This window comes from Lagopus muta, chromosome 2, assembly GCF_023343835.1.
Source record: "Lagopus muta isolate bLagMut1 chromosome 2, bLagMut1 primary, whole genome shotgun sequence".
NCBI classification, from domain to species: Eukaryota; Metazoa; Chordata; class Aves; order Galliformes; family Phasianidae; genus Lagopus; species Lagopus muta.
In genome coordinates, this window is record NC_064434.1 from 16,044,189 (window position 1) to 16,071,884 (window position 27,696).

The 27,696-nt window shown below is 43.5% G+C and overlaps 3 protein-coding genes across 6 annotated transcripts in view; 1 reads left to right on the forward strand and 2 right to left on the reverse strand.

Annotated features, from left to right (window-relative positions):
* Window positions 1–3,040, reverse strand: part of RNF144A (ring finger protein 144A) — a 62,708-nt gene extending 59,668 nt beyond the window's left edge. Inside the window, exon 1 of one of the 4 annotated variants that reach the window (XM_048935940.1) lies at window positions 2,780–3,040. Coding sequence is in view for 1 of the 4 variants with exons in the window: in XM_048935936.1 (XP_048791893.1) it covers window positions 2,264–2,285 (22 nt within the window). In the remaining 3 variants the exon portion in view is untranslated. Of the gene's footprint in view, window positions 1–2,263; window positions 2,378–2,779 lie in introns of those variants that run through there. The other 3 variants (XM_048935938.1, XM_048935939.1, XM_048935936.1) reach the window with 3 other exon arrangements.
* Window positions 3,041–4,375: 1,335 nt separating this feature from the next.
* Window positions 4,376–11,461, reverse strand: RSAD2 (radical S-adenosyl methionine domain containing 2). Its single transcript, XM_048935935.1, has 6 exons — window positions 11,131–11,461; window positions 10,493–10,654; window positions 9,623–9,852; window positions 8,481–8,630; window positions 7,411–7,443; window positions 4,376–6,875 (listed from the first exon to the last, which is right to left on the reverse strand). Exons 1-6 carry the CDS (start codon window positions 11,459–11,461, stop codon window positions 6,711–6,713), a joined length of 1,071 nt encoding a protein of 356 aa, XP_048791892.1. The 3' UTR covers window positions 4,376–6,710.
* Window positions 11,462–17,196: 5,735 nt separating this feature from the next.
* Window positions 17,197–23,368, forward strand: CMPK2 (cytidine/uridine monophosphate kinase 2). The gene is made up of 5 exons (XM_048935948.1): window positions 17,197–17,527; window positions 17,607–17,721; window positions 18,546–18,747; window positions 20,129–20,362; window positions 21,803–23,368. The coding sequence occupies exons 1-5, from the start codon at window positions 17,438–17,440 to the stop codon at window positions 21,921–21,923; spliced, it is 762 nt and encodes a 253-aa protein (XP_048791905.1). The 5' UTR covers window positions 17,197–17,437; the 3' UTR covers window positions 21,924–23,368.
* The last annotated feature ends 4,328 nt before the right edge of the window (window positions 23,369–27,696 follow it).

The window sequence follows — 27,696 nt, forward strand, 5'->3', positions numbered from 1 at the left end:
GAGGAAGGTCTCCTACATGCCATCACTGTAAATATCACCATGCAGTCAAGGTATTTGAAAATCAGTTTTCTGCAAGCACTCGCAGCTTCAGCATTCAGACTTCACAAGCAGCAAATCTGTATATCCTACTCAGTTTGAAGCATACAGATTATGAAATAGAAAGTTATGCCCACTGCTTTGCAACACGCAGCCGGAGAAGAAAGTGTGTTTTCAACAGCTTACCTCAGCCATCAGAACTAGAAAATAAAAATTAGCATTATGATCTTCTTGCCTGATCTCCTTCAAAAGGTCAGTGAAATACGAACATTACGAGCTCCTTTCTGCAGAGGAAAATAAATGCCTTGTAAAAAGAACAGCTGACCACAGCCTAAGCTGGGGATAGCAGAATCACAAAACCCAGCTGAGCAGTGTGTTGGCATGTAATTTCTTTCCCTTTCCTTTTTTTGCAACTCCAGATAAAAGACAAGACATCCAGTTAAAAGCAAATCTCCCAGTCAAGCCATAGCCTATTGACACAGCTGCCTATCAATACCATATCCACAGGAAACAAGAAGAAATGCAACACATACTGATTTCCCTGTACGTCCATTCTCTAGGAGAGAAGGGGGCTACATACACAGACCAAACTGCAGGATGATCCAAGCTGTTGTTTTTCCCTACATCAGCTCTGGGAGGGCAAACAACAGCTCTTTGCCAGCCTATGAGAGCACTCTTGTAAATACAGCAGATACACTAAAGCCATTCATACCCACCCCCTCCCTTCCCCCCCCATGGCACCACAGCCAAAACTCATGGTTAGGATAGCAGCCTTGTCCTTTGGCTTAACTGAAAGAAAAGTTGTCACAAGTTATTTGAGAGGAAAAAAATACAAAATACACACAAAATTGGACAAAAACACAGAATGTAGCACTGGAAAAAGCACTAGAAACAAAAACAGTTCATGATAATACCTTTTTCTGCAAACTGTGGCCTTAAAATACCAAGCTATGCAGAATCCAGATTGTAAGTGAAGATAACTTACGATATTCAAAGATAACACTGTTTGAAGATAATTCATAATGCTACACTTCAAGGGCAAAACTCTACAGTAACAGCTTGTAGATGATAAACACATGATTTGGTCTAGCAGTTCCTAGAACAGGAACAAAGAACATTTGGAAAGAACAAAAATTAACCCTTGGTTTTACCCAAAGAATGTCTCAATCAAAGGAGTTGCATCACATTGAAACATTGCACTCTTATTTCAAGCACAGATGGCTTCTCCCTGTCACGAGCAATATTCCAATTGCACAAGAGGATAATGAAACTTCATGTCTAGGGAAAGGAGGGGAGGAGGAGTAAAACTTCATCCCAAGGGAAAAAAAAAAATACTATCTTTTACAAGTAACTACTAAGCAAAAGTAAAGAATTCCCCCCACCGCCCTCCTAATTCTTCTTATTTAATCTTATTCTAGGTATGTAACAAACTTCAGTTTGGGCCATTTTGCCTTTTTGCCTTACACAAGACAGTTATTCAAATTCTCCTACAGCTATACAAGTTCTCCTCCTTTGCCACAAAGATCCCTTGAGGTGTGAGCACTTTGTTTAAAGCACCAATCTGCCCTGAACATCCCCTGAACGCAGCCTCCTTCCTCCACCACACTCCCTCGCTAGATCTCAGGTCCACAAGCAAAACACACAGAGTCAATGAACAAGGCCAGCGAGTACAAGCTGTAAAGCCAAGGAACTGGAACTGATGTCATTTCCAGTAGCACTCTGACCAAGAACGTCTCCACTTCAGCTGCAGCCTCTTCTAGGTCAGCACTGATAAGCTGATGTGAAATGAAGCAATCCCATTTCACAACATAAACTGTTGTTTGGCCTCACCGTGAACAATATAAACATATGGATCTATTTATAAACCATTCTTCCTACTTATTGCAGAACACAGCATGACTTGTTCCAGAGTAGAAATAACAGTATTTCCAAGAACAGGCTGAAATTTGGGCAGCTTATATTCACCTCCTGCAGCCTGCCCCAACAATGCTCCTTGTTTAGAAGCCATAGAAACAAAGTGACACAGAGCTGCTACTTCAAGAAGATACCCTTGGATTCAAGGGGAGAGCAACCTTGTTATCACGCACGTGGCTTCTGACATTGGAAGGAAGGAAAAAAAGACAAAACAAAACAAACAAAAAGCCACAAACACAATGGCAGCATCTCTTAACTGCAGCAAATTAAGCTAAAATAAGAGAGACAACATCTCCAATTTCTAGTTCTTTACCCTGTGACCCGAACGAAACCATTTCTCTCCCAAAACCACACCGTGTGTTGCTGAGAACGGACTGCTGGACGGAGGGCGAGCTCCTCGATGTAAATCACAGGACAGCAGGCGCACAACTCCCCAGAACCGCTCTCCTCCCCGCCCCGCGACGCCCGCTGGAGGCTGCACCGCGGGCAGCGGCTCCGCCGGTGCGCGCCCATCCGCCCCGCGGGCGGCTCCGGCCCCAGCGAGGCAGCGCTCTGTACACCCCCTCCCCGCCGGGCGGCAGACGGCAACAGGACCGCAGCACCGCGCGCCCGCAGGGGCCGAGACCGGCGGCGGTGAGCCGGCACCGAGGACCCGCGGGCCCTTGTGTAAAGGCTTTCGGGAACCCCGCGGCCACCCGCTGTGAGGACACCCTTTCCCCCCCTTTCCCTCCCAACCCGAGATCCTTAGCAGAGCCTCCCAGCAGCATCTCTCCTCCCAGCAGCACCCTTCCTGCCGCTGCCTCTCTGCAGTCCCCTGCCGCCGCCTTACCGCTCCGTGCCGAGAAGGTTGCGAAGGTGCGCGGCGCTACCCGCTGGAACCGCGGCCGGGCGCCGCCGCCCTGCGCATGGTCTCCCCCCGCCGGCAGCCACCGAACGAAGTGCGCGCGGCCGGCACCGCTCGCGGGCTTTTCCCCAGGGCCGGTGGCGGCGGCGGAGGGTGGGGAGAGGGCGCGCGGGGGCGGGCGCGCCCACAGCTACGCGAGCGCCATTAACCGCCGCGGTGCCGCCGCCGCTTCGCTTTGAAGCGGCCGCGCCGCGCTGCGCCGCGCCAGGCGTTGTGGCGCCCCCTTGTGGCTGCCAGCGGTGCGGGGATGCCGGGCTTTCCCGTTTGGCAGCCGCGTTGCTCCAAGCAGCGGCCGGGTGTGCCGCGCCGCGCCGCGCCGCTCTCCTTCCTTTTGTCCTGCCTTGGCAGCGGGCCCGGCGGCTAAACAGGTCGTTCGGCGGTAGGAGAGAAACAATGAGGGTTTTACAAAGGAAGGCAGAAGGATTCCAGCCTTGTTGCCAGGAAAGGAAGAGTGAAAACATCAGGAAACCACGAGGCTGTTTTGCAGGTGCTCTTTTGCAAGCATTGTTTAGTAAAAAAGACAAAATCGTCACCACGAAAAACAACACCACCGACAAATCCCAACAGCTGCTTTCCTGTTGTTGGCTTATGTGTGGAGAGCAATGGGGAAGCACAAAAGAAAGCAACGGAGCTGCAGAGGTGGGCAGGGGAGTCCCCACCGTTGTTCTCCATCCAGCACTGCCATTGACATCCTGCAGGCAGAGCCTGGTGCTAAACACAGGCCTTGTCCACAATAACAGCTCTCATGAAGGCAGTCATTATTCAGCTATTGTGGGTCTGGGCTACATTGAAAAAAATAATAATAATTTAAAAAATAATGACGGGCAGACTTAGGAAAGTAGAAAATTTTATTGCAATGTGTAACATACTGGTGTAGAACATTCAGCACAAATTATGTGGCAGTATCATTCAAAAATTTTCTCAGCATTAAAATGCACTGATCTTCTTTCACATTGAAAAAGAGTGCATCATAAAATGCATCTTACACAACAGTATTATCCACTCAATTATAACTCAAGTTATAATCCTGCTAATTTAAACTGAACCAATTCTCCCCAACTTTCATCTCAACAAGCTTTAAAAATAGCCGCACAGTGCTGGTAAACTGCAGTGTAGGGTGCTCACCTTGTCTGACCCAGTGGCTGCACTGCTATGGGATTACACCTGAAAATGCAATTGGCTTATCTGTGTTTGCAGGACACAAATTCACACCCTGACTCTCTGATGTGCATGTGTAATCCTGCAGCCTGGGAGTGGCCCTGTTGAATGCAATATTACTTCTCTGGCCTCAAACACAGAATTAAAGTCACAAATCTATCTCTGATCCAACATGAAATAATAATAATAATCTAGGTTAATCAAGAAGCAGCCAACTTTCTTTTTTGTTTTTGTTGTTGTTGTTTTTGTTTTTAATTTCATACCAAAAATGAATTTTGCATATAAACATCCCAGTAGCTATTTATTAACTTCCAAGTTTGTCTGTCAAACTGTGTTAGGCAAATTCTTCATTTACAATGTACACAATGCAGAGTCCTGAGCATTTTAAGAAATAACTTAGAACCTTGTGATTAAAACCATCCTCCGTGCCTTAGTGTTCAAACTATTCACAGCGCTTTCGCATTCTCAGCTCCTTTTGTTTATCTTGCAGCTTCCTCCAGCAGCACAGCGATCTCTTGGAGCACAACAATGGCCATTTACAGAGCAGAACACTCAGGGAAGCATGGCAGGATTTCTGGCTCTGAATGGGGTTTTGTGCACCGCACATCTGCGCGCCGCGATACAGCTGGCGTTTTCTGCAGCAGCGGCAAGCGGGTGGATTTAGTGGCACAGGGATGCACTAAATCTTTCCTCGGGCTGGGGCTGAGCCAGCAGCAAAGGAAAATGCTCCTTTTCTATCATGCAGCGTCGGTGCTGAGGAAGAAGACAGACTTCACGCCTGAGCAATGGGAGCACAGAGGAAGTAAAGCACTGCAGTCACATGGATTTGTGCTGCCCGTAGTTGGCACTCGGGCAAAACTCCAGCAGAGGTCAGCAGAACAGCTGCCAAAAGACTGTGGGGTTAATGCGTGTGGGCCACATTTAAAATGTCACCGAGTATAAATAACGAGAGAAAAAAAAATACAGAAATGCATCGGAAGTGAGGGCAAGATGCAAAAAGGCAAAGGAGCACCACTGAGATGGTGCATTTGCAGTTAGGGCAGTAAAAACAGAAATGGAAAGAACTGTAAACTGAAACATATTCACAGTTTTCAGAGGTGCATCTTTTTGCTCTTCAGAAGAACCAGCTCCTGTTTAAGAGCCTTCCCCGTAGTTCTGAAGATGCATTGGGTGAATGCAAGACGTTTCTCTTTCAAATGTCATTAAAAATATGGGTACAGTCAGAAAAGGGAAAGAAGGTGTACTGTGCATAGTATGTTTAATGCATGCTGGCTTCCAGCGTTTGAAAGTATTCAGACATTTGAGGCAGCCTGGGCAGAAAGTGCAATAGGCAGTGAGAACAAGCAGTGCCTGCTCACTGTTGTTTGTGCAAAGGTTACCCCTAGGTCCCCATATAGAGCTCTGGGGAGGATGGGACCATTAGCTTTGAAAAACTGTAATTAGAACACTATAAAATTATCAGAACATCAAGCAAGCAGGCAGCACATTTAATTATCACAGGGTGTTTTTGTTTGTCTATTTTCTATTACATATTAATGCTGCCAGCTTTTCAAATCACAGACAGCCTTCAGAAAACCCCATGAGTTTCACTCAATATCTGCTGGTTAGCAACCAGCAGGTAAGAGCCAGCAACCTTTAAAAGAAGCGTACATGATATACGAGCCTTGTTGTTTGCACATCCATGCCTTAGCAAAACAAAAAGCATGGGAAGAAGCCCTGCCTGTATTCAAGAGAAGACACGCGTGAAGTGCCTTACATATTATTCACTCATTTCAGAAAGGATCTTGAACAAATCTGTGTGCAAGTGGCTGTTGAAAATAATAAATCAACTTTTGCAGAAAAGAGGAGAATGGACAAAGTTATGAATAAAATGCAAACATTGTTTCCACTGTAAATTTTTGTCAGAACTGAGGTCATTGTCAATGTGAATCAAGAAGTTGTTTGTTATTGGGTAAAATTCATTTTCATGTTTTAGGAGAAAAACAATATTCTCACATGACTAAAAACAATATTTTCAGAGAAAATTACATCTGCCAGTATTTTTGCAAATGCCACATGTGTATATGGAGAGGAGGGAGAAAAACAACAGATGCCTTTAACATTTTAAAAAGGAAAACTGTTATTTTTTTTTTAAATCCCAATTTCCTGTTGAGTATATATAATGATAACAGCATTCTGACCCTCTGTTATGTCTGAAAAAGATGTGGGCTGTTTCCAAAGGATTGCCTGTGGGCCCTCTTGTGAGCTGGCAAGGAACTGCAAAAAGCTGTATGAGGAGATAAGAATATTTCCTCCTATGAGTTTGCACTTATCAACCACTGCAACTCTATATAATGGGTTTGCTTGTTTTTGTTTTTTTTTCCTACAACCACACTTATCTTAATACTGTGTAAGATACCATGTAACAGGATCCTAATGGTTTGCCATTAAGTCCTTCATACTTCTATGAAAGCTCTGTAGCTGCTCAGTAACATTCAACCAGTGAATGAGTAAGAACAAAATCTGCATCCTAAAAACATTTGACACGTTCATAGAATCATAAAATCATAGAATCACTCATATATCAAGTTATACATCAACCTGTATAGTGTACCATATTGTAGTTAGCAGCAATCAATACATATATACAGCTAAATAAATGTACACATGTATACACAATCTTCTTTTGAAAATGCACATCACATCTCAGTGCACAGAGTTACCAGTCCAGAATCATGTCTGCTTTACTCCACACATACTTTCCTCCTCGTTTTAGGAACATCTTTTCATCAAATCCACTGAATTTTATTGCTGCTTCTACACCAATGTCCAGGATAGACTTGGAAGGCTCTTTCCGTCCATTTCTACAGTTTAGAAAACGCATCTGGAAAACCATTATGAAATAAGTTAGAAAGTTAGTTTGCAAAAGCTTAATTTTTCTACAGGATTAAGCAGAATGAACTTGCATTGCAATCCCACAGCAGCCTGTGTAAGAATATGAGGAGTATCACTGCAGTCCTCAGATGGCTCAGTTAGACACAATGACATACATTAGCAGGAACAAAGCCTTACTACAAATCCTGAACATTTAATGCTTTTCTTCAACTATGTGTAAAACAAGCATATTCTTTGAAACTTAGTTTTCAGGACAAGCTCTATATATTTAAATTACAGGAAAGCAGCAATGACATATATATGCTTTAAGATTTGCAACATTAATGCATGCAAGCCAATGGCAGTTCCTCCTTATGTCACACTTATATTCATTTCTCAATGTGTCTGAGAGGAAGAAATCACATTTGTACTATACAATAAAAAATTATTTTATGGAATGCATAGAAAAAATTAAGTTGGCTATTACTGTTGTACATGTGAGCATATATTGACAGGCAAATATTAAGAATAAAACATAGACTTACGTATTCATCCAAAATGAGGTATGAATCCCTCATCTATAATAGATTAAAAATAAAATATTAGTACACAAACGAAAATTCTACTCTCATGAAAGTCAAGGACAAGACAAACAAATTATTCTTTTAAAGCCTGATCCAAGTCCTTGAACCAGAGTAGTGTCCTCCCATGGATTTCAGTGAATCTGGATCAAATTTACAGGAATAAGTCACAGGATTACTATTATGACTTATCACATGAACAAACCAGAAATCATTTGAATATGACATCTTAAAATGTCAAATTCAAATGTGGGTTTTCAGTTGTATTCGGGTGCTCTAAATAATGTTCAAGTTTGCTGATAACTTCAACATCAGCAAAAATTACAGTTTTGCATTCTAGAATGATTAAGTCATTTGCCGAACAAATGACATGACTATTTAAGCAGGGCTGTTTAATTATCACCTCAGCAGACAGAGATGCCAGTGGTAATCTCCCAGATCAAAAAGCTCTCAGGTCTGCACAAGGAAATAAGCCAAGAGTAGAAATAAAGACACACTTCATGAACTAAATGGGCATTTCCTGGGTATCTCCTACTTGTCTGTCCACTGCTCCCCTCCAGAAAATTACCTTCATAAGTGAAAGGAGAACCAGGAGTACAAATTGTCTTTACTGTGATATTGAACCTTATCAGACTCTTAGGGGACGTGTATCCAGTTCCACAGGTATTTAGAGTTCACAACTCAACTGTGGAAATTTCAGTTTCTACCCTTTTTGTAATGATACTTTTTACATCCACATAATTCAGCGGGCCATGCAACACTGTGACAGGAAGCCTACCAAGACTGAGATCAGTGAGTTTTTACCCTCCCTTTAATTAATAACTTTGTCCTCCTTAAGAAGCCTTAAAGAAAATAAAACACTTTGGTTTCCACTGTAACAAAACCAGGAAATCAGGTGTTGTCTAATTATCTCTATAGCTCTTCTAACCCAATATTAATAGAGAAAGTGCTAATTACCATGACGCCTACTAGTTATCAAATACCTTTCCAGTTAGCCACAAAATAAATTTATGGAAAGACGGTCTCAGTTTTACCTTTTGATTAGATTCAGGTACCAAACAGGGGACATCTTTGTGGCGTTCCAGGAACTGCTCGAAGTCTTCATCGCTGATAACAAATTTATCTGCTTCTCTCAGAGCATCTTCCCCACTGTTCTCCCCTTCAATGATTAGGCACTGGAACACCTGAAAACAAAACACACCATGGTATGATTTTATGACTTTACGGGCCTCAGAAGACTTCAAAAACCTTCAGTAGTCTTGGTAGAAATATCTTTCAATTTTTTCTATCAGTGAAGCCACACTGCTAGAAACTGTGATTAAGTGAATACTATACGAAAGATTTATTACTTAATTAACATTGCATAGTTGTATGTGCAATTACACAATCATGGTTCTTGACCAGATTTCTACATAAATCTTAATTGCTCTAGTCTTAATGAGGGCTTTGATAATCAAGGCCAAGAACAAACTTCTGACTGAACCTTGATTATGATAGTTATATTACAAATGTTGGTAAGTTCTATGTGGCATGCAGACTATCAAGTCAACCTGTATCCTTTATTATTTTAACCTGACTGGGAACTGCAAGTTTAGCTAGCTTCAGATGACCACAAAAGCAAATAGAATTACAGTATCACAGAACAGTAAGAAATTATCAGACAAGTTGTCTCCTTTCTCTAAGTCTCTACCCATGTTTAAACTGATAATATAATGTATCAATTAATACAGTGCTAGTAGACTATGTCATATCATATAAACACTGTCCACTAATACTCTGTAACAGAACATTAATGTATAAAGTTTTATGCTGCTAATTATATATCATTCTACACTACCTTCTCTTCATTTTCTGTACATGACACATTTTAATAAAGCCCTTCTGTCTTATTTTTAAAATCATTAAAAAAATAGATCTACATATGGTAAAATAGTAATTTCCTGTAAATATCACAACAGAGAAGATTCTTGACATACTGAGCTCCATTTAAGTGCAGAACAAGAGACAACCCATCTCAACAACATGCAGCACTGACAAGATGTCCCCTATTATCACCCCAGGCTGGAGCTGGAGCTCTGACCGAGCTCTGACCATTAGACTTTCAGAGTATTACAGAACCTCACTTCATCATTGGTTTTCTCTGAAGAGTGACCTATAATGCACACTATTTTCTTACCTTCCAGCGCACAGGGTTGAGTGCCTTGATCTGATCATTCATATCTTCCTCAACATTAAATCTGTTGATCACGGAGTTTATTTTGAAAGCAACAGCATAATCTCGGCACCACTGCCTTAGTTTATGCAGATTTTCCACGTGGTTCTTCTTTCCTTGACCACGGCCAATTAAAACGTTGACTTCCTCATTAAAACTATCACATGAAATCGCCAGAATGTCTAAATATTCACCTGAGAACAAGTTTCAAAAATCAATACGCAATATGCTTTTTTTTTTTTTCATTTGGAAATTGTTGTAGTCTGCCTAGCCTCATTTCCTCATGGTCTATCGCCAAGCATCATCCAACTACAGTCCTGAGAAATCATTGCATCAACCACAAAAAAACACAGCAGTGTTATCTTCAGAAGGCACATCACCCTTCTTGCATTATGGAGACAGGCTGAGTTATTCTTTTATTATGCTATTGTACCACAGAGGCAATAGAACTGACTGAATGTGTAATTAACAGTATTTCATTGTAAGTTACTCATGGTTCACAGGTACTGTAATCACAGAATCATTAAGGTTGGAAATTACCACTAAGATCATCTGGTCCAATCACCAACACATTCCCATCGTGCCCAGTAACCATGTCCCTCAGTGCCACATCTCCACACTTCTTGAGCACCTCCAGGAACAGTGAATTCATCACTTCCCTGGGCAGTCTGTTCCAATACTTCACCACTCTGTCTGAGAAAAAAAATCTTTCCTACTATCAAACTTGAAAATGAACTACTAAGAAGACATTTCCTAGCATCCCTTCCAGAAGGCTGCCCTAATCCGTTTCTCAAACCCCACAAGCGCTTGTTTTGCATGATGAGCTTTTCTTACCATACTTCTTGAACCACCGTTCTCTAATCAGGCTGCCATTGCTCACAATGCTGACACTTGGCAGCTTCAGCTCCTCCTTGCAGAACTGGACCAGCTGGCCTACAAATTCACCTCTGTCCTGAAGAAATGGTTCTCCTCCTGAGAAATTTATTTTCTCCATTCCTAGAAAAGGACCAAAGAATGATGTAATGAGCCCATCTGCCTATTGACCACTACTTTCCAACACTCCACCCCAGCTATATGAGGGAACCTGATCATGGCAGTTACAGAATGACTTAGAATCATAGAGTCATGTGAATTGAAAAGGACTTTCAAAGGCCATCTAGTCCAACAGCCCTGCAATGAACAGGGACACCTACAGTTCGATCAGATCCCCATCCAGCCTGACCTTGAATGTCTCCAGGCATGGGCATCCACTGTGTCTCTGGCCAACTCATCCCAGTGACACACCATCCTTACAGTAAAAAACTTTCTTCTTATACCCAGTTTTAATCTCCCCCTTCTGTTTTGAAACCATTTCCCCTTATCCTATCAGAACAGACCCTGCTAAAGTGTCTGACTTTGTCAATGCCATTTGGTTCTGCTTGTCGTTTCCATGCATTCCTCACCCTACCTCTCCCAGTGGCTCCCAGACTCACCCGCCTCCTTGAGCATTGCCAGTCCCCGCTTGGCTTCCTCCAGGGGCAGCACGAAGGAGGTCTTGGCCGTATGGAAGCAGAAACCGCACTTGTAGTTGCACTGCCTGGTGAAGTGGTAATTGACGCTGGTGGGCGTCGGGACCGTCTCGTCCTTGTCGTCCCGGAGTGTTGCGGGGGTGTCGGGGCTGCAGCCCCACCGCCGCCTCCAGGAGAGCAGGGGCAGAACGAGGGGCGTCAGCTGCCAGCACAGCGCGCTCAGCCGCCCGCACAGCGCTGCCAGAACCGCCCGCGCCAGGGCCAGAGGCAGGTGACCCAGCACGCCTAGCAGCATGGCTCGGCTCGGTTCGACCCGGAGAGGTGCACTGAGGTTCAGCTGGATCGGCTCTATTTGGCTCGTCTTGTCCCTGCTGGGTTCGAATCGGCACGGCTCAGCTCAGCTTTATCAGTTTATCTAGCCTAGGTTCGGTTCGGCTTTATGATGCTCGGTCTGTCCGGCTCGGATCTCACACTGCAGCGAGAAGCCCGGCGCACCGCTTTTAAAAGAGCGGCGGCATAGCCCGCCCCGCCCGCCGCGGCACGGCACCGCACGGCACGGCACGGGGAAGCGCCGAGTTTCGCTTTCCTTTCTCGATGAGAAGAAATTTGGCTCCGAGCCGGCTCCTCTCGAGCCCGCGGTCTCCGTAGGGCCGAGCGCTTCCAGCACCTGAAGATTCCTACTGGGTGTGGGCTCCGTGGCTTCAGTTCTCACAGTGGTAAAGGGCAAGGCAAGGTGACAGCTGAGCTTGTGTTCTACTGAGCATGGTGAGGCCCTGGCACAGAGCAGCTGTGGATGCCCCATCCCTGGAGATGTTCAAGGCCAGGTTGGATGGGGCCATCCATTTTGTGGCAGGCAACTCTGCCCACTGCAGGGGTTAGGAGCTAGATGATCTTAAGGTCCCTTCTGACTCAAACTATTCTATGATGCTACAATTCACTCACAGAATCAAAGAATCACAGCATGGCCCGGGTTGGAAGGGACCTCAAGAATCATGAATCTCCAACCCCCCTGCCACAGGCGGGACTATCAACCTCCACATTCCATACTAGACCATCAGGGCCCCATCCAACCTGGCTTTGAACACCTCCAGGGACAAGGCATCCACAACCTCTCTGGGCAGCCTGTTCCAGCACCTCACCACTCTCTCTGTAAAGAACTTCCCCCTGACATCCAACCTCAATCTTCCCTCCTTCAGCTTAAAACCATTTCCCCTTTTCCTGCCATTATCTACCCTTGTAAAGAGTTGACTCCTGTCTTGTTTATAGTCTCCCTTTAGTTACTGGAAGGCTGTAGTGAGGTCACCCCACAGCCTCCTCTTCTCTAGGCTGAATAAGCCCAGCTCCATCAGCCTGTCTTGGTAGGAGAGGTGCTCCAGTCCTCTGATCATCTTTGTGGCTCTCCTCTGGACCCTCTCCAACAGCTCCTTGTCTTTCTTGTACTGGGGAGCCCAGACCTGGACACAGTACTCCAGATGGGGCCTCACAAGGGCAGAGTATAGAGGGACAATCACCTCCCTCTCCCCGCTGGCCACCTTCTTCTGATGGAGCCCAGGATACTATTTGCTTTCCAAACTGCTACTCTCCTTTAGCTGACCTGGTCCACTAATGGCTGGACCATAACAGACCAGTCTTCAGCTTTCCCCTTAAGCCAGTGCACAGGTTCCCTATCAGCCTGCTGGGTCCATGTCAGCAGGGTGGGAAGAGAGCCTCCCTGCTGGGTCTGGCCTTCATAACACCACCTTACAAATGGGTTGTTGCTGTATGACAGGAAATATCTCAGCTCCTGAGGGTTTCCAAAATTGTCTTGGAGTTTATCAACAGAGGCCATTTCAATGAGTTGTCCACGTGAGATGTGATCCATGTGCCCTTCCAATTCCTTCAGGTTTGTGTAAGACACAAGATTAAGGATGAAAGCAGGCTTTTCTGGTATCCTCAGTTCTTCCCTCTCTTACATAATCCCCTCTGCTTCATGTTAGAAACTTTCTCACATTGTATCTTCTCTACCCCAATTCATATTACTTTCTCACCTAATTTCTAACTTATATCACATTCAGCCAATGCAACCACAGGGAGTACAGTTTTTTCCTTTCCTTGAGTTGAACATCAGATGTGGGTAAAAATCAGGGACCAGACAAAAGACATCTGTATGTTGGTGTCTATTTCAGGGGAAATTTTTCACTCAGAGGGCAGTGAGGCCCTGACACATCTGCCCAGAGAGCTGTGGGTGTCTCATCCCTGGATACACTCAAGGCCGGATTGGGTGGGACTCTCTGGTGGGAGGTAACCAGTCCACAGCAGGGGGATTGGAATTGAATGATCTTTGAGGTCCTTTCCAACCCAAGCCATTCTATGATTCTGTGATCTTTTACTGAGAATGCTTGTGGTAGGTAGGCACAAGATCTTAAAGACTTCCACTACCGCGTCTCATATGGCGGATATATTCCAAAATATGTAATTTTCAAAATCAATTGAAATTTTTAACTATTATTGATTTATCTCAACACAAGATTTACATCTGATGCAAAAATACTCTGAGAGTATGCCTGAATAGTATCAGTAAAATAAAACATGAGCATTTTTGAACGGTGTTCCTTTTTGAAAGAGGGGATCTGTATTTCCATAGGAAAAAAAATGTACAGAGAACTTAATACTGAAGTTTACTCAAGACTTTCTGTTCTTCATAATTTTCTCTGAGCTTTCTTAGGAAATGGCAATTACGAAATCTCTCTCTAATTTTTGCCTCAACTGTTTTCAGATGTTGTTCTCTGCATTATGTGCAAAACCTATGCCTGATTGTTACTGCAATGTAAACACAGACCTGGATGTGTCCTCTGAGGATGTACAAGAACTAGCAATCTACAGTAAATGTTGAAAGCAGTGACTGATTTTCTGGCCTATAGCCTTCAAGAAGAGGTTTGGAAAAGCACAGTGGTCTCTATAAGTGGCAGGAGATCTGACTTTCTGTCTCTGTTCCTGATAGGACTCCTGCAGTCTGAGAATGGTATCCCAGAACTCAGTGCATTTCAGTTCATCAGATATGCATCAAAAATATTTTCAACATACACGTAAGTTTTCAGAAATGTTTGAATGCTGCTGTTAATGGCAAACTGGATGGCACACAGTGATGGGAAATGGTTTTAAGTTGAGGGAGGGAAGATTGAGGTTAGAAGTCAAGGGGAAGTCCTTTACAGAGAGAGTGGTGAGGTGCTGGAACAGGCTGCCCAGAGAGGTTGTGGATACCCTGTCCCTGGAGGTGTTCAGAGCCAGGTTGGATGGGGCCCTGGGCACCCTGGTCTAGTATTAAATGGGGAGGTTGGTGGCCCTGCCTGTGGCAGGGGGGTTGGAGATTCATGATCCTTGAGGTCCCTTCCAACCCTGGCCATTCTGTGATTCTGTGATTCATGACTGGCATAAAAGAATCCAGCAGGATATACGTGGCTATTACTGCTGTGCACCCTTTTTGCTAGAAAAGTAGAACTTTAAAGTAATGTTCCAGGAGAACAGTGCTTTTCACATAGTTAGCACATTTGCTCTTCAACATCATTTTCCTGTTGTACAAAAGACAGAATGATAATAGTACAGTTGAAGAAAGTGAAAAAATGCTCAATGTATGTTAATTTCAAAACAGATTTATATTCTCTACATTGATTCTAAACACAAAGATCTGCCTTGGAGAAAAAAAGGCAATTCCATTCTCCTCTGTTTTTACCCGGCTATTCCTGTATAATTTGTTGTGAAGCACCTGAAATCTTGCACAAATATAGTTTTAAGTAGTTAGCCAGGAGAACAGAAAGCCACACACAAAAGTGATCTCTTAAACATACTATTAAAAGAAAAAGAAGCACTGGCTGCTTGGCTCTGGAATGCTTGTAAACAGGGTGAGATCAGTGTGGTGGGTGGGGAAAATGGAAAATGGAAAATGAAAGTAAACATTCAGTCATCAGGGAAAGGCAGCAGTGCCATCAGGAAATAAGGAAAACAGATAAGCAAGGAACCAGAGAAGTCAATGAGGAACCAGGTCAGTTTTCAAGCAAGACTTGACTGTGAGTCAAAGAGATGAATTAACAAAAATGTAGCAGCTTCAGTGTAGGGAAATGTAACACAGTGCACATATGAAAAAATAATCAAAGCCACATTTGCATAATGATGAGTTCAGTAGTTGCACTTCCATCTCAGGAAAGACATCTCAGAGTGCAGCTACCTTCCTGAAACCATTGGCTCTGTATCAGCCAAAAAAAAAAAAAAGTCAACAAAAACAGTACCAAGCACTGAGAATAAGAGAGGTGGCATTAATTTGCTGTTCTGTGCAAACTGGGAACATAGAGCTATACTTTGAGAAGTGGTACAGTTCTGGTCCCCGCATCTTAGCAGGATCTCTTGGATCTCTTGGAAGGATCTCTTCCTCTCTTGGAAAGAGTCCAGCGGAGGGCCACAAAGATGGTGAAGGGCCTGGAGCATCTCTCCTATGAAGAAAGGCTGAGTGAACTGGGTCTGTTCAGCCTTGAGAAAAGAAGGCTGAGAGGGGACCTGATCCAGGTCTATAAATATCTAAGGTGTGGGGGGCAGAATGGCGAGGCCGGACTCTTTTCAGTGGTGAGTGGAGACAGGACAAGGGGAAACGGCTGGAAACTGCAGCATAGGAAGTTCCGCACAAATGTGTGCAAGAACTTCTTTACAGTGAGGTGACGGAGCACTGGAACAGGCTGCCCAGGGAGGTGGTGGAGTCTCCTTCTCTGGAGATGTTCAAGACCCACCTGGATGCCTACCTGTGCGACCTGCTCTAGGGAACCTGCTTTGGCAGGGGGGTTGGACTCGATGATCTCTGGAGGTCCCTTCCAACCCCTACAATTCTGTGATTCTGTGATCTCATGGTGTTAAAGTTGTCCTTGGAATCAAATGAGCAAGGGGACTGAGCAGCAGGAAGGGCTCTCACTTCTACATGACAGACCTTGAGGGGAAATCTAAGCCAGCTTTACAAAATCATGAAGGTGGTAAACAAGCTGAGTGTTGAATGGTTATTTACCAGAGTCAGCTATTTTATAAGTAGAGAGCACTTACTGAAAGAAGTTTAGCAGAGTGTACTCTCTTTTGTATTCAAGACATCGAGGCCCTGGAGTGTATCCAGAGAAGGGCAACAAAGCTGTGAGGGGTCTGGAGCACAAGTCTTATGGGGAGTGGCTGAAGGAACATGGATTATTCAGTGTGGAGAAGAGGAGACTCGGGAGACCTTAACACTCTCCACAACTACCCGAAAGGAGGCTGTGGTGAGGTGGGGGTTCAGCCTCTTTTCCCACATACAAGTGACAGGATGAGAGCGAATGGCCTCAAGTTGTGCCAGGGAAGGTCCAGTTTAGATATCAAGAAATATTTCTTTCTCAGAAAGAATGGTGAGGCATTGGCACAGGCTGCCCAGGGAACAGTGGAGTTACCATCCCTGAAGATGCTTAAGAAATGTGGAGATGTGGCACACGAGAGGAATGGTTAGTGGGCATGGCGGAGGTGAGTTGACAGTGGAATTAGATGATCTTAGACATCTTTTCCAGCCATAATGATTCTATTCTAGGATTCTGTGATATTCAGAAATTAACTTGGGTATCTCCAACGTGCAGTTTTCCAGCTATTTAAAGGGCAAAATGGGACTGCTGCAGGTTCTCCTGTTTTATAAGATAAATATTTCAAAAAACTACAAAATCTACATTTTGGACAGCGTCAGTCACAGCAGCGGTAAAGAACTGTGTGATCATACAATGTCCTGAGTTGGAAGGGACCCACAAGGATCATTAAGTCCAACTCCTGGCTCCACATCAGAGCACTCAAAATCCAACTCTACGCCGGAGGGCAGTGTCCAAACGCTAGGGGCCGTGCTCACTGACCTGGACAGCCTGTTCTATGCCTACCGCCCTCTGGTGCACAGCCTGTTCCTAACCCCTACCCTGACCGTCCCCTAACACAACTCCATGCTGTTCCCTCGGGTTTATCGCCGGTCATCAGAAAGAGGAGATCAGAAACATAAATAAAAAAACCATCTGTCTCTATCTTCCTTTCACTTTCACTTCCACCCCAGGCACGCCCAGCCTGCACGGAGCGATTTCCCGCGGGGAGCGCTCCTGTGATCCACCAAACGAGGAGAGGCGTAGCAGAAAACCTTTCCCCCAGTGACACAGCCCTGGCTTTTCCTCACAGACACGAGTCACTTTCGTTTCTCGCCGGCTCCGCCACCGCCCGCCCCTTTCCTCGCCTGGCCCCAGTGCGACAGAGGCAGCGGGCGGCGATGCTGCGGGGCTGCACCGCGGGGCCTCCCGGGCCCCTCCGCCGCGCCCTGCCTGCTGCCGCCTCGGTCGTCCGCCTCCGCCTGCGGGAGGTGAGCGCACAGGGGGCCGCGGGGCGCTCCGTTCCGTGTGGTTGGCAAGCAGGTACGAAGGTTTAACTCTCTCCCGCAGTGCGCGGCGCGGATCCCGGAGGCCGGAGAGGTGCTGGACATCCTGGAGAAGTGCCCCGAGCGTCAGCGGAAGGGAGAGTTTCCAGTCGTGGTGTTTGAGGGGCTGGATGCCACAGGTAAGAGCGTGGTGCAGTAAGGGTTGTTGGGAAGAGTAACCACCATGGATTTAAGACACACCTAAGGCTTAAAATGTCATAAAAAAAAAAAAAAAACAAAAAACAAAAAAACAAAAAACAAAAAACACCAAACTATATTCAAAAATTCGAAAACTCAAAAATTCTGAAAATTAGACTTAAGACATGAATAATTAGCCATTATAAATACCAGTCTACCTTCTCTCATTTGCTGCTTTTCACTCTATGGTTGAATTCTTTGTCTGTGTAAATGAAGAAACACAAAGTGTGGTGTGCTGGAAATCGTAGTTCTTGTGCAGATTATGAAGCGTATTTTTGTTGACAAGTAAACTCAACTACTGGAGCTAAAGTAGTGGTGGGCTGGGAAGCTGGCAACAGTTTGTCTCAGGGAGAAGAATGCATTGCTTCTGAATAACTTTGTTTTCTGTATTTTTGTCAAATAGAACTGAAAATTGCTTCTAAAAAGCAAGTATTGGTTGATAGCACCCACACAGATTGTCACATAGTAAAATAATGTAAATGGATATGTAGAGAAATTGGCATTCAAAATGCATTTAAAGGAGTGAATCTAGAGAACTGCTGGAAGGAAAGAGGAGGTCCAGAGAGCTGAAAGTGGAGTAATTAATACCCTTTGAGTCAAGCTCACAAACACTTTCCACCGAAAGCCTTATCACAAGGTACTCAGGCTGCACTGGTTTCAAAACATGTACTCCAAATAGAAAAATAAAAGCACTTTTCAGTTATTAAAATTCAGCTGTATCTGAAGTGATATATAACTACTGTTTCCTTTTGTAAATGAAATGCAGGCAAAACCACAGTAACACAGTCAGTTAAAGATGCCCTGGGTGCTGTTCTGTTAAGGTCTCCGCCAGCTTGCATCAGCCAGTGGAGGACAATATTTGATGAAGAGCCAACACCCATTAGAAGGGCCTTTTATGCTGCGGGCAACTACATCCTTGCTTCAGAAATAGCAAAAGCATCCACTCAAGCACCTGTGATTGTAGACAGGTTTGTATATTTAAGAAGTCCTCTTACATCAGTACCGTCATTCAGTTGCTCAGTGGAAAGAAAGAAAAGAAAGGAATAGAAATGAAAGAAAAAATGGGAAGGGAAGGGAAGGGAAGGGAAGGGAAGGGAAGGGAAGGGAAGGGAAGGGAAGGGAAGGGAAGGGAAGGGAAGGGAAGGGAAGGGAAGGGAAGGGAAGGGAAGGGAAGGGAAGGGGAAGGGAAGGGGAAGGGGGAAGGGAAGGGAAGGGAAGGGAAGGGAAGGGAAGGGGAAGGGGAAGGGGAAGGGGAAGGGGAAGGGGAAGGGGAAGGGGAAGGGGAAGGGGAAGGGGAAGGGGAAGGGGAAGGGAAAGGAGAAGGAGAAGGAGAAGGAAAGAGAAAAAAAGAGAAAAAAAAGTGAAAAGTTGCAAGGGACCTTAGGGAATCATTGAGTCCAACCATCACTTCCAAGTGAGTGCCTACTAAATGTTAAAGCATGTTACTGAGAGCATTGTCCAAATGCTTGTTGAATGCTGGCAGGCATGAAGCATCAACCACTTTTCTTACTCGTAATAAAGGATGTCTATATGTACTTTGAAACCCCAGGCATGTTTCAATAGATGTACTATGGCCTCCTCCCCTCCCATTGCCCAGAATTTGTTTGTGTATCTATGAGTGGTATTTCTAACCAGCCTTAACAACACAGAAATGTATACAGTGTAGTACCTCATGGTGGTGGGAATGTTAATCACAAGTGAAATGGGTAGCCATTAATAAAGATCATCTTCACTAACATGTGGTTGAAGACCTATGTTTGCTACCAAATTTGCTGCATATAGTGATATAGAAATCACAAAAAAAAAAAAAAACAAAAAACAAAAAAACATGGTTATTGGATTTGAAAAGATTACATAACACTCTCCTTTTGGCCTCATCATATGAGAAGACTTTATTTTGATAGGAGTATCTGGAACATTTTACCTAATGCATAGCTTCTACCATACCTTTTAATTCGTAATTCACAATGATTCTGACTATTATGGAGTACTGTGGCAATTCTGGATGGCACAGAATTTTTTTTTTATAGTTGCCTTCGAACTCCCAGCATCAATGACCTAGTCATTCTTTTACTTGTGGTTATCATAGAATCAGCAGCATAGAATCATTTGAGTTGAACAAGGACCTTCAAAGGTCATCTCATCCAACTCCCCTGCAATGAACAGGGACATCTACAGCTAGATCAAGTTGCTCAGAACCCCGTCCATCCTGACCGTGAGTGTCTCTAAGGATGAGGCATCTACCACCTCTCACAGCAGCCTGTTATATTGATACTTGCCTCCTATGTTGTTAAAGATCTTGTGTCCATTCTAAAATGTCTTTCGGTCCATTCTGTATTTTCCCAACAGGTATTGGCATAGCACAGCTGCTTATACAATAGCCACTGAAACAGATGGTAACATCCAAAATCTTCCACCAGATCATGATGCTGTGTATAAGTGGCCTGAAGACCTGCTCAAACCTGATCTTGTTCTTCTTCTAACTGTCAGCCCTGAGGAGCGAGCCCGGAGGCTTGAAGGTCGAGGCCTGGAGAGAACAAAGGAAGAGGCTGAGCTGGAAGCTAACAGCTTGTTTCGCCAAAGGTATACTTTAATGAAGGGTAAGAGGATGGAAGCAGTCTTGGTTCCTGTGAAATCAGTAACAGAATGTTTAGCTTTTGTTACCGGGACGAGGATTCCTGTATCTCTACATTTTGTGGAGGCTTTTTTGGTTTTGTTTTTGTTATTTAGAAAAGATTCATGGCTGATGAGGAGGGTAAATTTTATCATTTCTAATTAAACATGTTTGAAAGCTACAGGTAAATAATTTCAGTCTCCCATACAGTCAACACAGTCAGTGCCACCTTCAGTGTGATTCAGCTGAGCAGATGCTAGGAAACTAGTGATCCGAGCATAAATATCTAGAGTAATCTGATGTGTTCTAGGGCATCTTCAAGAGGCTGACAGATATGACACACAACCTGTGCACCCTTTCTGGGTCAGCAGTTGGAAGCTAAATGAGATTAGACTACATCGTCTCAAGCAGCACTTGAAACACATGTTTAGGCATCTGAATTGCACCCTAGATATCCTACTTAGGGTGAGCTGAATTGCTGTTTAGGCACCTCCAAATGTATTGTTGACATCATCATTTTCTGCAGTGGGAGCTTGCATAACTAGTGCTCTTGTATGTACCTCCACATCAACACCTGGATGTAGGTGTCTATATACACAAATCTCAAAGCTGAAACTTACCTCTAGACTTTTAGCATTTATATTGATGGCACATATTAAAAAATATATTACCTAATTTTGACAGAAGCACTGTGCAGACATACAGTGGGGCCTGTGTCAGGATAGGTGTACTGAGAGAAAATGATGCCATGTAAATATCATGGGATCATAGAATTGCTCAGGTTGGAAAAGACCTTCAAGATCACCAAGTCCAACCACGTCCTAACCATACTGCCCTAACAACCCTCTGTTAAATCATGTCCCTGAGCACCACATCCAAATGGTTTTCAAACACATCCAGGGATGGCAATTCAACCACATCCCTGGGGAGCCAATTCCAGTGCTTAACAACCTTTTCTTTAAAGAAGCATCTCCTGATATCCAATCTAAACTTCCCCTGACTCAACTTAAGGCTCCCCTTGTCCTGTCACCTGCCACCAGTGAGAAGAGACCAGCCCCACTCTCACTACAGTCACCTTTCAGGTATTGAAGAGAGCAGTAAGGTCAGGTGTTAGAAGCAGAATGCCCTGTTCTGGACAGTTTCTAGAGCTAAGCCATAAAGAAAGAAATATATCAGTGACATGCCATGTGAATATTGATATGGGTCTGGCAATCATTGTCAAGGAAACTATGCAAGTCTCAGGTCTTCCTAATAGTTCATTGCTCTTTGCAGTAGATTTCATACCTAGTTTCATATTACATTTTTTTCCATTGCTTCTGCAGTGCCAGCACTTTCTTCTGAGACCGATGACTAATGCCATTTCACATTCCTGCAATTTGTTTTGTTGCTCTTGTTTTGTTTTAAAATAGAATTGAAGAGTCGTACAGAAGGATGGTGAATCCTGCATGCCAAGAGGTTGATGCCAGTCCCTCCAAGGAAGAGGTTTTCAAGACAGTGCTGCAACTAATTAAAAAACACTGTGCCTTGTGAAAGCAACTTCTTTTTATTAACACTTAAAATCTACTTTTTATTGTCCCTTTATTTGTGCTAGCTCAAAATGCCCTATGTTGTTCTTTGTTCCCTGGAAGAACCTTTTATTTCTCCTGCCAACAGCAGTCTGGTCAGGTTATCAGTTTCACTGATGTCTACCGCACTTTTATGTATGAAGCAAAATAGCATTCACACATTGTTCAGCATTCCTGGTAAAGCCACAAGCCTACCAAGGTCTTAAACAAAGTATGTGAGAGTCCTCTCTGACACTGCGACACTTCAAGATCCTGTCAGATTGTATCATCATCATCATGAGAACTTGTTCCTGCCTTCACTGTGTATCAGAATTCACTGATTGCAGCAGGAGCATGAGACGTACAAGGAGAGGATAAAATGTAATCCAGCAGTAAAGCAATGAGATGATCATAACTTTCTGGAACAGCCTGATGTTGCTTACTGTAATAAAGGATGAGCTGCTGTGATGAGCTTCCTGTAAGAAGTGTTTCATAAATACAGGCTAGTAAGTACCTGGGACTCTAAGGAATACAGTTCATGCCTGTCAACGTATGCAAATGAAATGTAAATTCATTTCGGAGGGAAAAAAGAGAACACAGACATGTTAGAAGCAGAGAACATGAGATTAAAAGCATTGGTTAAATGATTCTTAAAATATCTTTCTACAAAGTATTTTCTCTATCCTATAGGTTTGTCAGTGTAAGTTTGTGTTCTTTTTGAGAGAATGTGAAATGACAAAATGCAGGGAATTGGAGCAATGAGGATGATGGCACTCCAGTTTTACTCATAAGTTGTTTTGTTTTTTTTCCCCACATGTTGAATACAGAAGCAGGCTACCAGCAAGACTTCAGCCCTGCAAAGTCTTATTTTTTATGTATGTTTGTTTCACTGTTACTCATAACTATGAAACAAAACGTATGGCTAAGCCTTTGGGGGTGTCAGAAGTGAACTGCAGTTCCAGAAAAAAAAAGAAAAGAAAAAAACACTAATAAAATGCAATTTGATTTAAAACACTGTGGTTACTTTGCTGTGTTATATGCTGTGTAATATATAATATAATTATGAACAAATCCAACTTGTAAATTAAAATGAGTAGTATTGCTTTGGTTATATCCAATCTTTATATAAAAGGTGATAAAATAACTTCCAAACCCAATGATTTTAACGTAAATAAGTTTTATTGAACTCTTTTATCTTTGTGAGTATATGCTGTTAATGTAATGTATTTTTACATACTGATAATGTATGCTGCTGTGTTTGGTGTGTTATTCTGAATAACAGTAGCCTTGGGATCTGCCATGCATGTAGGCTGGAAATGCATCCTTGTGGGCGATACGCTTATGAAGCATCCAGGTATTCAGTTATTCTCAGATAATCACTGAATTCCACATGTGGAGGGCATCACTGTGCATGGATCGCTAGGCTACCAATAAATAATACACCTGACCTAAGCATTCTCTGGCTTTTCCAGGTGAGAAAGCACCTGGCCTGAAGAACACTGAACATTTCATGCCAAGCAAAAGTTTTATCTGCTTAGTGAGTTGTGAACTGTTTTGCTGGGAAGTTTAATGGCCACAGGAGGTCAGGGTTTTTGTTTAGGTACTTAAAGATCTGAAGTTCCAAACAATATTACCCAGATTGAGGAATTTAGGCTAAATCTTGGTAGATCAAATTGTTTTTTTGTGTATCTTTGAAACATGATTCAAGAAAGACTGTGGATGGGCCCGTGTCATAATGCTGGCCACTGACCACGAGCCCTTGCCAGGCAATCCCAAGCATGTTCATCCTTCAGCATCTTCATTTATTTACCGCTGGCGAAGGTTGTCAGCCTAAGGGTAAAAGATATGCCAAAGAATGTTTGCTTTATTACTACCCCAGTACATATAGCAATTTGTTAATTTACTTATTTACTAATGTAGAACTGGCTTTAGGACATGGTATTGCAAAGATCCTGCTGCCAGGAAAGTACATGCACAAAAAACTTAAAATTAAAAAGTTAAAAAAACTTTGAAATTCTTTGAGGTACTGCTTTAAAGTCAGTGAATGCAGCCCTTACTAAAAAGCAAACATATTTGTAAAGTTCAAGTGTTTCCTTAGGTATAAAATAATACTTCTATTGGCTCGAGTTAAAATTTTGTTTTGCTTTGTTTTGTTTGTTTGTTTTTGTTTTGTTTTGTTTTGTTTTTTGGTTATTGAAAACATCTCTGAGAGTTTTATGTGAGAGACTTTTGCTTGACACTGTATTGCATTGCATTGTGTAGTACCCACCACAGTATTTTAAGCACTTTTTTTCTATTTTGATGTAATCTACTGCCTTTTTGTTTGTGTTTATTTATTTATTTGTTGGCAAAGAGTGGATCAGAAGTTTACGTAAGGTGGTATTCAGTTTCTTTAACGCAGACATTGTGGGCCTGTTCACCTCCCTGAGGTTGCTGAGTTGTCTGTGCAGAGCTGCCAGTCATGACACAAGGCATTTGGGTGAGCTGTTCATCTGCAGGGTGGCAGCTGGAGGCCTGCAGGGATACCATATGGTGCCTAAAATGGCACTGCTCGCACTTTAAAGCAGTGAGAGGTTAGAAAACAGTGACATAGCCTGCTTGTCTGTGCCTGTATTAGCAGGTGGCATGGAATGAGGAGTGCAGCTCCCAGTGTGTACCTTACAAGTATTTTGATGATTCATTTCAGATGAGATCCAATCTTGTCACATGGGCTGGTCTTGCATTAGCAGCTGCTATATGTTCCTGCACCAGATCTGCTGTTTCAGCTTTGAATGGAGCTCTGTTCACCAGGACTTGTACACAGTGCAAAGCAAAGCCTGGTAAGAAGGGGTGGTCAGGAAAACACTTTGAATGCATGTTCCTGATCCAAGCTAAGATGCTAAGATAGGTGCATTATGTAGATGCAATGTGCATCTTTTGCATGTTGCAAGTGGAGCAGAAAGGCTTCCTAGGAAGCAAAATAGAGCTTGGGTCCTGTACCCTCAGCCTCCATACTCAGGGCTAACCTTGAACATGCTACAGCATGGTCCATACTCTTCTCTTTCTTGTAGTGGTACCTGCTAGATGGGAGCAGGGGAGAATGTGTTATGGTTTTCTTCTTTATTCTGTATTTTGTGTGCTCTTTCCACACCATTACCAGCTCCTAGAAATTTGCCCAAAAATGTGCATGCTGCCTCTGCTATCAGTTCCTGACAGTTGTGGAGGAAGGAAAGTCAGGACCTACTCCAGGGGACTTTGGTGGAAGGAAAAATGTCTTTCCAAGGCCATGATGAACAAAGGCCTCAAATATTCTTTTTTTTTTATTAAAAAATATATTAAAAATATATATATATAATTATTTTTTATTAAAAAAAGAAGGAAGGAAGGAAGGAAGGAAGGAAGGAAGGAAGGAAGGAAGGAAGGAAGGAAGGAAGGAAGGAAGGAAGGAAGGAAGGAAGGAAGGAAGGAAGGACAGTGAGTCATTGCTAGCTGTCTGTCAGAATTCATTAGCTTTTTCAGCCCCAGTTCCCCCATTTTCTTAATTTGAATATTTGAAGAAGTGCATAAGATGGAATTGTTGCTGCAGGGAGCTGCACCAACTTTGATCTTCTAAATGGAAAACTGTGTTCAATAAAATTAAATCATCTCCTTTGTAAAGAGAAAAATCATCACCCTTTGGCTTAATTTAGTTAAAGAAATGTAAGATTTATGTAAATATGCAGTCATTGTAATACGAAGCAAAACTTGAATACCCTGTCATTAGTGTAAGCCCACATTCTGTGTTACCAGCTGGTCAGTCATGACCTTTCATTCAGCCATAGAAACAGTGCATGTCATGTACTCCCAAACAGGAGAAATATAAAGTGTTCCTATGTCTGCAAATTCATTGCTTATGAGAGGAGGCAGACAGATAAAGCCCTTATTTAAGCCTGCAGCAGGCACAGGAGGAGTTCCAGTGGGGTCAGTTAGTGCTCCTGCTGCCCACCCCCATCAGTGCCAGCTGCACAGTGCAGGAATAGTGCAGTCTGCACAGCTGCTTCATCTTGGAGGTGGATTTTTTCATGAAAAGTAATGTGAGCAAGCAGACACATCTCAAGAAGACTAAAGGAAGAAGTTCTCAGAGGATCTAGACCACCTCACACAGCTGGAGTCTTCTCAGTCAGTCTTCTGGGCCAGCAACTCTAAAACTGTTGTCATTGATGTGAATACTCTCTTAGAGAAGCAGTTCCAAAGTCTTGGTTCTAGTGGTATTGGTCAGGCTTGCATTATGTTGGAGTGATGAGTAATGAATGATGTACCATGCTAATGAATCTCAGCTATCTTAAGGATATTTTTAATTTTCACTCTAAAATCTTAGAATCATAGGATCACAGAAGCACAGAACCATGCAATCAGAATCACCTGTTGGTTGGGTTGGAAGAGACCTCACAGCCCACCCACCCAACCTCTACTGTGGGCTGGCTGCCCTCCACCCACCCAGCCTTGTGTGCCTCTGGGGATGGGGCATCCACAGCTCTCTGAGCAGCCAGTGTGAGCACTTCACCACCCTCATGGCAGAGAAATAGAGTACAATGCTTCTGTTAAAAGTTGTTGAAAAGCACTGTCATCTGAGCTTTCTCACTCCACAGAATTTTACTGGAGATGTTCTCCTAAGAGCAATATAGACATCCCTAAATAATGCAGTTTGTAGATTTTAATTTTTTGCCCAAATAATGGGGGTTTTGCTCTAATTTCATGTCATCTACAATAAATTTATTTGGTAAATGAATTACAGGCACTTTATTGAAGGGAAAGCCCTTGCAGCTAGCTTTAACTTGTGGTTCTCAGCATTGGAAATGGCTTTGGGATAAATTGTGGTGTTGGGATCAGAAGCCTATAGCTGGGTGTCACTCAGCTTCCCCACAGGAGTGCAGCTCTGCAGCTACCACCAGCACTGCCATATGATGCTTTTAGTGCAGTGAGGAACGCACCTCCAGAGTTCATCTGCTTTACAACCACAGCTGCCTCCACTAGAGGATGCATCATCTGGGCAACAAACTGCTCTCAAGGTGCTGTAAATAGCCTCTCCTTTACATGTGTGGGAGTTTCATTGAGCAGGCAGATAGGAAATGATCAGAGTGTGGTCTCTGTATAGGAAATTGATACTCGTTTATTTGCAGCTGCAACACAAAGGAAGAATCTCTATGTTGCGTTGCCAGTGATCACCTAAAATAGACTCCCTTACTCAAAGTGTTTGATCTTAGAAAGAAATTGCTTGGCATTTTACAAGGGTTTTCCTAAAAATCTGAACCTGTTGGGTCAAAACCTGTTGTTCGCATGACCCTGCAAAAACACTGGATCTGAGGGGTAAGATCAAAAGAGCAGCTGAAGTACTGTCCTGGAGAAAGGGAGCAGAACACAGCTTCTCATATCTGCAGATTCACCAGCAGTCCTAGGGGTTCACCCCAACAAAATCCCTGGAGGGCTGCACATACCTCACAAACTTGATACAAGGAGCTGCAGAAAGACCCTCAGGGAGGGGAGAGGAATCCAGTAGAAGTCTTTCAATTCAATCAAACAAACCTGAAAGCTGCTGCAGATTTGCAGCCCACTGGCCAGCAGGGAGGTTTGAGCCAGGGAGGTTTGAGGAAGGCTGTGCTCAGCAGGAGCTATAACAGTGAATAAGACAGGAAAAAAACGGGATAGTCATACAAATGGCAGACTCAGAGAACACACATTTCCCTCCTGAAGGTCATACCATCAAAGGCACAAAAAACAATTTAAATACTGCACTTTAAAAA